The 11835-nt window shown below is 32.0% G+C and overlaps 2 protein-coding genes and 1 long non-coding RNA gene across 8 annotated transcripts; 1 reads left to right on the top strand and 2 right to left on the bottom strand.

Moving 5' to 3' along the window:
- Positions 1-335: 335 nt before the first annotated feature.
- LOC123674715 lies at positions 336-2560 on the bottom strand. Of its 2 annotated transcripts, XR_006746699.1 has the most exons (3): positions 2028-2258; positions 1858-1945; positions 336-1608 (listed from the first exon to the last, which is right to left on the bottom strand). It is a non-coding gene; the product is annotated as an uncharacterized LOC123674715 (long non-coding RNA). The 2 variants fall into 2 exon arrangements; XR_006746698.1 differs by lacking the exon at positions 1858-1945 and having other exon boundaries at positions 2028-2560.
- Positions 2561-6050: 3490 nt separating this feature from the next.
- Positions 6051-7733, bottom strand: LOC123674714. Of its 3 annotated transcripts, none has more exons than XR_006746697.1 (3): positions 7526-7733; positions 7356-7457; positions 6051-7105 (listed from the first exon to the last, which is right to left on the bottom strand). XR_006746697.1 is itself a non-coding variant. In XM_045609711.1 (2 exons), the coding sequence occupies exons 1-2, from the start codon at positions 7541-7543 to the stop codon at positions 6539-6541; spliced, it is 585 nt and encodes a 194-aa protein (XP_045465667.1). In that variant the 5' UTR covers positions 7544-7733; the 3' UTR covers positions 6051-6538. The 3 variants fall into 3 exon arrangements, 1 of the variants encoding a protein (XP_045465667.1); XR_006746696.1 differs by having other exon boundaries at positions 7356-7443; positions 7526-7729; XM_045609711.1 differs by lacking the exon at positions 7356-7457.
- Positions 7734-9234: 1501 nt separating this feature from the next.
- Positions 9235-10915, top strand: LOC123674713. 3 transcript variants are annotated; one of them, XR_006746695.1, is made up of 3 exons: positions 9235-9440; positions 9509-9610; positions 9861-10915. XR_006746695.1 is itself a non-coding variant. In XM_045609710.1 (2 exons), the coding sequence occupies exons 1-2, from the start codon at positions 9423-9425 to the stop codon at positions 10425-10427; spliced, it is 585 nt and encodes a 194-aa protein (XP_045465666.1). In that variant the 5' UTR covers positions 9237-9422; the 3' UTR covers positions 10428-10915. The 3 variants fall into 3 exon arrangements, 1 of the variants encoding a protein (XP_045465666.1); XR_006746694.1 differs by having other exon boundaries at positions 9240-9440; positions 9523-9610; XM_045609710.1 differs by lacking the exon at positions 9509-9610 and having other exon boundaries at positions 9237-9440.
- The last annotated feature ends 920 nt before the right edge of the window (positions 10916-11835 follow it).

The raw sequence follows: 11835 nt of genomic DNA, 5'->3' as shown, positions 1-11835 counted from the left end.
ATCCCATCAATAATTAGGTTCAAGAGGTGAGCTATACACGGAATCATATGATCATCACTTAAAAACAATCTCACCGCTGCCACCATATTAGAACCGCCATCAGTCATTCGTCACAAATTTCTTTTCAACACTTTTTTACATAATTTCCTGAATGAGTCTGAAAACGAGTAGGTATATTGTCACTTATCACACTATATGAACTGTAATCATTGCTAATACAATTGAGAGATGGGGTGATATCAAAATGGATCAAGTATACCTCGGAAAGTTTTAGAGCACATGCTCTGCATGCATTTGAGATACTAGAATTATTATTTATAACAAAGTGTAAACAGTTTGATTTTAATCATTTTATTAGCAACTATCTGAATTAAATGAGACATTCAATTATAAATTTACAATGAAATTCTGTAAAATAAAGTCAATTTCTAGTTTATACAAATCATCTTAAAAGAACTATATAACAATAAGTGATAATATTTCATGTTTTGAGAAAATATTTCCAAATTCATTATGGAAATTGTAAGAAATTTAAAGTATTACTGAACATTTTTCTTATTTATTTGACATAAGTTATACTTAACAATGGTTATGATTCAACTTCATTGATGACTATTCTGTTGATATTACATGAAATTAATACCTGTGTTCTTCAAAATTTTATATTCTTTTTGATGAGTTGTCAACATTTGGTTGTTGAGATTTCTTCGAGACTGATGCAGCCAATATCCTTTTATGGGGTTATCAGCGGAGGCAGGCAAGGGTACATCTAATAACAGGTGTGTATCATTATGAAATTTCTTCATTGATATGATTTCGAATCTCACTGCTCCAAAACAATCTCATCATGATTGGAACCAACTTTCCCTGCATAAGCAAGTTTAAATATGTAACAGAAAAACTAAATATGTTCACATTTCCCTACCAAACCAGCCTTGCTGGAATCTTTAGTTCAGTTTTTAATTTTATTTTGATTGAATCGGCTGGAAGAGTTAAGTTACCATTGTTCAAGAATGGAATAAACTGTAATTTTCCAATGTTTATGGTATTTATATCAGTGTCTAGAGTTAATATCACATGATTTTGTTATTTTATCCAAAGTAATGGTGAAAATTCTAGAAGATTTTGCAATGATGTATCTTCAATTATGATTCTATAAGACAAATCCTCTGCATCTCCTAAATATTGTTCACCATTTATTCTGAATTTATGGTCATCTGCATAATGAAAGTACTGAAGGTAATAATGTAATGGAAAACAATCCAACTTAACTTCTACTTTATCTTGGAATTCAATGAATATTTTACATTTCAAATAAGGCACACAACATTCCAAGCAATATGCACGAAGGGTCATCATACCACTTGGATATTTTCGCAACCACAGCAGAAATAGATTTCCATGTGCTTGAATGATATGTGGAAAATCTTTTGCAATGTTGATTGACCTGAATTTTTCAATAGTATATTTCTGCTTGTAACCTTTTCGAACAAACCTGGCATGCTTTGTCATACAATGTTCCAACATATCTTCTGATTGTCCTCTCCATTCACAACCATTAAAATTATGTAGATGACATACTATTTCAGGACATCCGGTAGTGGTATGCTAAAAACAATTAAATAACATAAGTATTACACAATAACAAATCCACTTTGCAACTGAATTTTTGTGAATAATCTTTATTAATATTGTTATTTTGAAAGGCAACATGAATTCAAGCCATCCAAATTAAAGTTTATATGGATATACTGATGTTGGAAAATTCGTAAAATATAAATGATAATAAATATTAGACGAACACCTTACTAATAAACCACAAATCAATAATGTATAAGAGGAATAAGTTGAAGTTACCTTGGTGAAAATATATATTTTTTTTTCGAATAACCAAGTGCGATTGCATTTTGTTGACTTCGGATTCGAAATCTACACCCCAAAGAGTCTGGAAAATTTCATCTCGTTCATAGAGATATGTTAGCTTAAGTCCTACTCAAAATAATTACAAAAGTATTTGTTTTACTTACTTCATTATCTGATTCCATAACAAAACGAAAAAATGTTTCTCGTCAAATAGAATTCTTTTCTAATGCTGTAGGGCAATCATAAAACAATGAAAAAGAATTGGTAATATTGGAACTTGGAAATGATTTCACCTACACTAATTCAAAGATCACCAATAACAACAACAATCAAAGAGCGTTAACGATAACTTAGGTTAGGTTCTTATATCAATCAAGGTCAAGTTTTAACCATAGATACTGATTAGAGGAGGGTTTCTTGTTTTTCTTTTAGTTAATGGACTCACTCATTGGACATTGTCCAGCATTCATTAACATCACATTATCAGGGAAATGGCATAACCACTTTAAGTCATTTATAGTGAACAAAAGATCTGCATGGTCGCAGTTCCCGGAAGGCTCACCGAAGCAAAACGACCCCAGTTCAAATAATAATAGGTCATTTATAATTTTTTTCATGGAGAATAACAATTCTAACAGTTTATGGCTTATATGTTAAGACGTATGAAATACATTCAAATTGAATGTATTTCATGTTGATCTTGCATCCAGAACCATAGAAAATAAAAGAAAAATATCGAAAAAAAACTAATATTTCAGAAACAACAGATCCCATTGAGACCACCTGAGTTGTAATTTTGCAAGTACCTATTACACATGATAGTATTGTATATGATTATAGTCCGTAAATTTATATTCACTCACAAAGGTGAAAAATTGGATATGATCTAGAATGGTTAAATGTATTGGCATTAATGCTTATACATAGAACCATTTGCAGCAGTCTTAATGTTGAAAATATTAGGTATACAAAAATACGCTAGTGAAAAAAATAGGAGACTTGAATGAATTTGTTATTAAATTTTTAATATTTGATCATATGTTCTTATTTCATAGGTGTATTAAAAAGGAATTCATTATTTTTCCAATAGATGGTTTTAGTTATCTGTATCTCGTGTTGTACGAGTCTGATCGGGTTTCACTCTATGGCGTTAGAAATGTGAGATTTTGCACCACAAAAACATTCTGACAGTTTTGTGATCAGTTGGCTCAGTTAAGTTTGAGCCCGCCACAAAGATGGACACTAGCAAAAAGGAAATACGCTAAATTTTATAGTTTTTCTTAGATAAAGACAAAAATACTAGTCGAGCGACTGAAAATGTAAATAGTGTTTTTGGACCTGATACTGTAATAGCCAATCACGTACAATTTTGGTTTCTTCGATTCTGGTCCGGTAATTTTGTTCAAGATGCACCACGCACTGGAAGGCAAATCAGGGCCGCCGCCAGGAGCGGCATACCAGACATTTTGCCGGGGCGCAAATTCAGTTAATAAAACAAGACTTGTTGCACCTTTAAGAACAATGTCGTTTTTTTTCTACAGATTTATAAACAGAGCGTCATGCTATTAAACAATGTAGGACGTTTTGATAAATTTGACAATAAGATTTTGAGTTGAAAAATACGATTTCATATAAAATTGAAAAGATGCCTGAGAGGAATAAAAGAGGCTCCTTCAAAGAAAATTCAGATAAATAAGCCAAAACGGGCGGTGAAATTTTATTTCGCCGGGGAGCTAAAATGTCTGGCGGCGGCCCTGAGGCCAATTGTCGAAAATATCGAAAAAACCATGGACATGTCGAGTCCAGATTCGATTGCTGAAGAGATTAAGACTGTACAATAAACAGTTCGGATCAGGCTGATCTCAAGAAGATGCTAGATGTATGGATACCACACGAGCTAACGCAAAAAACCGCATGGACCGAATTTCCACAGCGAATCACTGCAGAATCTCAACAAAATAGACCCATTTTTGAAACGCTTGGTACCTGGTGATGAAAAGTGGATCATTTATGACAACCTCAAGCAAAAACGGTCGTGGTCGAAACGCGGTGAGCCTTCGGAAAACGGCCAGGAAGGTTTTGCTGTGTGTTTAGTGAGATTGACAGAGAATTATCTACGAAGAGCTGTTCCCCTAAATTACAACTGTTAACTTGGAACCATAGTTATCGAACGAAACAGCAACCCGAATCATTCTAACAATGGTAATTGAAGCCTTGTTCTTCATGCAAAAATAATGGTTATCTTTTTACTACACCTTATACTTTCTTGCGCTTTTCTTATGAAATGAATTTACATATATTTATGAAATATGTGAAATTTTTTTTGAACTTGTTTTTGACATACAAAAATTTTGAAAACTGAATATGATATGATTTACTTAAATCCATATTTATATAAAAAAACACTTGATCCAGTAGGTTTCAACAAAAATTTCCGCTATTTTGCTAACCTATATGAGCCGTGACTTTCTATGGCCCCCCCCCTCAAACATCGTCTGAATCCGCCCCTGTTCTGTTCTAAGTGAATGTCTTGTGACAATGGTTGGGGTCGGAAAATCAAATCAGGGGGTTTCAAAATACATGGAATGAAGAATATGACTGGCTTACTGGCAGTAATACTTTAATAATTTATTTTGGTGGCAGTGCATTGTATTCGCAGCATTTAATAGCTGTTTGATGCAAAATAGACCAGTTTAACATTTTCAATCTGAACATGAGCATGAGCGTAAACGATATCAAAATAGATTTACTCATCTTCCTGGTAGAAGAATGACCGATCATACGGGATAAAGGAGATAAACATTGAAATTATAAATTTCGGGGAGCAAATGAATGGGCAACTGTTATTATTTATTGTATTATTATTTTTAATATCAATCATTTCAATTGGTTCTATATGGGAATCCTGAAATTGCTGCTTCTTTTATGTCTACCTAAAGTTTCATCAAACAGTTAAAGAAAAATTTCTTCGCATCCATTAGGAATGTTGAACTGAGACGCTGCGCTGCATACGTCGACGCAACGCTAAGGAAAGAAGTGAAAAAACCGGCGTTAAATGTTGACAATTTTTGCAGAATTTTATTGGATCAGACTTCCCCTCCAATAATAGTTGGTCCAGAATCCAGGTCCTGGAATTTCCAGAACTTGTAAATTCCAAATAGAAGACTTATTAAGTTCTTTTTTCGACAACTTCACTGGATTTGATTGGAGAACATTGACCTCTACGCTTTTGTTTCCCACTTTCGATATAGCATTTGACACTGCTATTGGAGAAGTAAATGGATTAATTATGTTGAACCGGGCAGTCCAAAATGGTTGCTTCGGAGAGAAAAGTATTTTTTTCTAATGGAGCTAGTTTTTCTTTGTTTTTTTTTTCAGTAGAGCCACTTTTACAGTCAGCCCTACTGCGGTTAATGAAGCCGCTTGGTCCGTTACCTGAAGCAGTAAATTAGAAAAATTACTAAACTGTGACTAATTCATCACTGATTTCTTCAGTTGCTTATTTAAAAGGGGTAAAAAGAGCAATAAAATCTTAAATCATATGGACTTGTGAAGTTGCAACAATAAATGGTATATTTTTATTAGACTGTTAGACTTTTTGTAGCTAAAATTTTATCTACAAGAGCAGACAGCTTCATAAATCGCTCCAGCATATACAAACAAGACTTCCAACTGGTGTTAACAGTTTGTATTAATATCAACACATCCCCTTCTTTTTTTCCAGATGCTTGTTCAGATTGTAATTGATCCATAGCATTAACGGACTATTTGAAAAATGTAACAATACATTTCACCTGGTCGCAGAGTGCTGAAAATGCACTTACTTCTTTCAGTACCCCATCAATAATTAGGTTCAAGAGGTGAGCTATACACGGAATCATATGATCATCACTTAAAAACAATCTCACCACTGCCACCATATTAGAACCGCCATCAGTCATTCGTCACAAATTTCTTTTCAACACTTTTTTATATAATTTCCTGAATGAGTCTGAAAACGAGTAGGTATATTGTCACTTATCACACTATCTGAACTGTAATCATTGCTAATACAATTGATAGATGGGGTGATATCAAAATGGATCAAGTATACCTCGGAAAGTTTTAGAGCACATGCTCTGCATGCATTTGAGATACTAGAATTATTATTTATAACTGAAACCTATGGTATAACAAAGTGTAAACAGTTTGATTTTAATCATTTTATTAGCAACTATCTGAATTAAATGAGACATTCAATTATAAATTTACAATGAAATTCTGTAAAATAAAGTCAATTTCTAGTTTATACAAATCATCTTAAAAGAACTATATAACAATAAGTGATAATATTTCATGTTTTGAAAGAATATTTCCAAATTCATTATGGAAATTGTAAGAAATTTAAAGTATTACTGAACATTTTTCTTATTTATTTGACATAAGTTATACTTAACAATGGTTATGATTCAACTTCATTGATGACTATTCTGTTGATATTACATGAAATTAATACCTGTGTTCTTCAAAATTTCATATTCTTTTTGATGAGTTGTCAACATTTGGTTGTTGAGATTTCTCCGAGTCTGATGCAGCCAATATCCTTTTATGGGGTTATCAACGGAGGCAGGCAAGGGTACATCTAATAACAGGTGTGTATCATTATGAAATTTCTTCATTGATATGATTTCAAATCTCACTGCTCCAAAACAATCTCATCATCGTCTATCCACATTAAATGTGAATATTGTAGAAGATTGTGCAATGATGTATCTTCAACTTCAATTATGATTTTATAAGACAAATTTTCTGCATCTCCTAAATATTGTTCACCATTTATTTTGAATTTATGGTCATCTCCACAACGAAAAGGGTGAAGATAATAATGTAATGGATAACAATCCAACTTTACTTCTACTTTATCTTGGAATTCAATGAATATTTTACATTTCAAATAAGACTCACAAGATTCCAAGCAATATGCACGAAGGGTCATCATACCACTTGGATATTTTCGCAACCACAGCAGAAATAGATTTCCATGTGCTTGAATGATATGTGGAAAATCTTTTGCAATGTTGATTGACCTGAATTTTTCAATAGTATATTTCTGCTCGTAACCTTCTCGAACAAACCTGGCATGCTTTGTCATACAATGTTCCAACATATCTTCCGATTGTCCTCTCCATTCACAACCATTAAAATTATGTAGATGACATACTATTTCAGGACCTACTATTTCTGGACATCCTGTAGTGGTATGCTAAAAACAATTAAATAACATAAGTATTACACAATAACAAATCCACTTTGCAACTGAATTTTTGTGAATAATCTTTATTAATATTGTTATTTTGAAAGGCAACATGAATTCAAGCCATCCAAATTGAAGTTTTATATGGATATACTGATGTTGGAAAATTCGTAAAATATAAATGATAATAAATATTAGAGGAACACCTTTCAAATAAACCACAAATCAATAGTGTATAAGAGGAATAAGTTGAAGTTACCTTGGTGAAAATATATATATATTTTTCGAATAACCAAGTGCGATTGCAGTTTGTTGACTTCGGATTCGAAATCTACACCCCAAAGAGTCTGGAAAATTTCATCTCGTTCAGAGAGATATGTTAGCATTAGTCCTACTCAAAATAATTACAAAAGTATTTGTTTTACTTACTTCATTATCTGATTCCATAACAAAACGAAAAAATGTTTCTCGTCAAATAGAATTCTTTTCTAATGCAGTAGGGCAATCATAAAACAATGAAAAAGAATTGGTAATATTGGAACTTGGAAATGATTTCACCTACACTAATTCAAAGATCACCAATAACAACAACAATCAAAGAGCGTTAACGATAACTTAGGTTAGGTTCTTACACAGACTAATCTGTGGTTCTTATATCAATCAAGGTTAAGTTTCAACCATAGATAATGAGTAGAGAAGGGTTTCTTGTTTTTCTTTTAGTTAATGGACTCACCTATTACATTGTCGAGCATTCATTTACATCACATTATCAGGGAAATGGCATAACGGCATAACCACTTTAGATCATTTATAATTTTTTTCAAGGAGAATAACATTCTAACAGTTTATGGCTTATATGTTAAAACGTATGACATATTTATATTTGCATGAAATGACGGCGGAATTTGATGAACGGGCGAGCTTTTCAAAATTTAAGAATATCATTCAAGTCGCCAGGATTATCTTAATCTTTTTCAAGAGTGAATGGGCACACCAATACTGGTGTGTTGTATTTCTAGTGAAAATATGTAGTCCTATTTTCTAAGGGTTGGGATCGTATAACTGGTTGCTTTTATATCACTATACTATTTAATAACACTTTATACTGATAAATAATAATATACTATTGTAATCATCGACATAGTTTATCTTACAATGCATTATTCTTATATTGAGTCTGCGCGGCAGGCATGTGTTGTTGCCATTTATTCTGAATATAAATTTACGGACTATAATCATATACAATAGTATCATGTATAATAAGTACTTGCAAAATTACAACTCAGGTGGTCTCAATAGGATCTGTTGTTTCTGAAATATTAGTTTTTTTTCGATATTTTTCTTTTATTTTCTATGGTTCTGGATGCAAGATCAACATGAAATACATTCAATTTGAATGTATTTCATACATTATCAATTCAAATTAGTGATAAATGCAATAAGATGAAATTTTTTTTTCGTTTTTCTAGATGTTACACTGGAATCAGAAGGTTTTATAGAAGCAACTAGCAGTTCGGCTACCCCCAAACATAGTGGTAGTAAGCTGAGCCCCTTAACCAACCAGAGAATTAAAAGAATGAAGGCTAAAATCAATACAAAAAATCAAAAACTCCGAAATCTCTGCAATGAATAATGATTCAATTTTAAGATATTTTATTACTTATTTTTATGTATATATTATTCTTCTGTACATTTTATTATGTTTATTTAATTGAATTAAAAATTCCACTAATTTGACAAAGCATTTTTATTTAAATAATCTCTTAATATGTTAATATTATAATATGGTATAAAAAATAGAAGCTACTAGTGAATGTGGAATACTGTGAAGATTTGAAATTCGTGCCAAATATAGATTTCCTTTTCGTTACATGATTTCAGCGCCATCTGTTGTTTCAGTTGTAAACGGCCGAGCCTAAAAGTGGGTCGCTATTTAGCACTAGAGTTAGTACGGAGTTTCCTATCTTTCTCTCCCTAATCTTTGGTTATACCATTTCCCTGATAATGTGATGTAAATGAATGCTGGACAATGTCCAATGAGTGAGTCCATTAACTAAAAGAAAAACAAGAAACCCTTCTCTACTCATTATCTATGGTTGAAACTTAACCTTGATTGATATAAGAACCACAGATTAGTCTGTGTAAGAACCTAACCTAAGTTATCGTTAACGCTCTTTGATTGTTGTTGTTATTGGTGATCTTTGAATTAGTGTAGGTGAAATCATTTCCAAGTTCCAATATTACCAATTCTTTTTCATTGTTTTATGATTGCCCTACTGCATTAGAAAAGAATTCTATTTGACGAGAAACATTTTTTCGTTTTGTTATGGAATCAGATAATGAAGTAAGTAAAACAAATACTTTTGTAATTATTTTGAGTAGGACTAATGCTAACATATCTCTCTGAACGAGATGAAATTTTCCAGACTCTTTGGGGTGTAGATTTCGAATCCGAAGTCAACAAACTGCAATCGCACTTGGTTATTCGAAAAATATATATATATTTTCACCAAGGTAACTTCAACTTATTCCTCTTATACACTATTGATTTGTGGTTTATTTGGAAGGTGTTCGTCTAATATTTATTATCATTTATATTTTACGAATTTTCCAACATCAGTATATCCATATAAAACTTCAATTTGGATGGCTTGAATTCATGTTGCCTTTCAAAATAACAATATTAATAAAGATTATTCACAAAAATTCAGTTGCAAAGTGAATTTGTTATTGTGTAATACTTATGTTATTTAATTGTTTTTAGCATACCACTACAGGATGTCCAGAAATAGTAGGTCCTGAAATAGTATGTCATCTACATAATTTTAATGGTTGTGAATGGAGAGGACAATCGGAAGATATGTTGGAACATTGTATGACAAAGCATGCCAGGTTTGTTCGAGAAGGTTACGAGCAGAAATATACTATTGAAAAATTCAGGTCAATCAACATTGCAAAAGATTTTCCACATATCATTCAAGCACATGGAAATCTATTTCTGCTGTGGTTGCGAAAATATCCAAGTGGTATGATGACCCTTCGTGCATATTGCTTGGAATCTTGTGAGTCTTATTTGAAATGTAAAATATTCATTGAATTCCAAGATAAAGTAGAAGTAAAGTTGGATTGTTATCCATTACATTATTATCTTCACCCTTTTCGTTGTGGAGATGACCATAAATTCAAAATAAATGGTGAACAATATTTAGGAGATGCAGAAAATTTGTCTTATAAAATCATAATTGAAGTTGAAGATACATCATTGCACAATCTTCTACAATATTCACATTTAATGTGGATAGACGATGATGAGATTGTTTTGGAGCAGTGAGATTTGAAATCATATCAATGAAGAAATTTCATAATGATACACACCTGTTATTAGATGTACCCTTGCCTGCCTCCGTTGATAACCCCATAAAAGGATATTGGCTGCATCAGACTCGGAGAAATCTCAACAACCAAATGTTGACAACTCATCAAAAAGAATATGAAATTTTGAAGAACACAGGTATTAATTTCATGTAATATCAACAGAATAGTCATCAATGAAGTTGAATCATAACCATTGTTAAGTATAACTTATGTCAAATAAATAAGAAAAATGTTCAGTAATACTTTAAATTTCTTACAATTTCCATAATGAATTTGGAAATATTCTTTCAAAACATGAAATATTATCACTTATTGTTATATAGTTCTTTTAAGATGATTTGTATAAACTAGAAATTGACTTTATTTTACAGAATTTCATTGTAAATTTATAATTGAATGTCTCATTTAATTCAGATAGTTGCTAATAAAATGATTAAAATCAAACTGTTTACACTTTGTTATACCATAGGTTTCAGTTATAAATAATAATTCTAGTATCTCAAATGCATGCAGAGCATGTGCTCTAAAACTTTCCGAGGTATACTTGATCCATTTTGATATCACCCCATCTATCAATTGTATTAGCAATGATTACAGTTCAGATAGTGTGATAAGTGACAATATACCTACTCGTTTTCAGACTCATTCAGGAAATTATATAAAAAAGTGTTGAAAAGAAATTTGTGACGAATGACTGATGGCGGTTCTAATATGGTGGCAGTGGTGAGATTGTTTTTAAGTGATGATCATATGATTCCGTGTATAGCTCACCTCTTGAACCTAATTATTGATGGGGTACTGAAAGAAGTAAGTGCATTTTCAGCACTCTGCGACCAGGTGAAATGTATTGTTACATTTTTCAAATAGTCCGTTAATGCTATGGATCAATTACAATCTGAACAAGCATCTGGAAAAAAAGAAGGGGATGTGTTGACATTAATACAAACTGTTAACACCAGTTGGAAGTCTTGTTTGTATATGCTGGAGCGATTTATGAAGCTGTCTGCTCTTGTAGATAAAATTTTAGCTACAAAAAGTCTAACAGTCTAATAAAAATATACCATTTATTGTTGCAACTTCACAAGTCCATATGATTTAAGATTTTATTGCTCTTTTTACCCCTTTTAAATAAGCAACTGAAGAAATCAGTGATGAATTAGTCACAGTTTAGTAATTTTTCTAATTTACTGCTTCAGGTAACGGACCAAGCGGCTTCATTAACCGCAGTAGGGCTGACTGTAAAAGTGGCTCTACTGAAAAAAAAACAAAGAAAAACTAGCTCCATTAGAAAAAAATACTTTTCTCTCCGAAGCAACCATTTTGGACTGCCCGATTCAACATAATTAATCCATTTACTTCTCCAA

This window comes from Harmonia axyridis, chromosome 3, assembly GCF_914767665.1.
Source record: "Harmonia axyridis chromosome 3, icHarAxyr1.1, whole genome shotgun sequence".
Lineage (NCBI taxonomy): Eukaryota > Metazoa > Arthropoda > Insecta > Coleoptera > Coccinellidae > Harmonia > Harmonia axyridis.
Note: the sequence above shows the minus strand (reverse complement) of the source record. Positions and strands in the feature narration are given on the sequence as shown.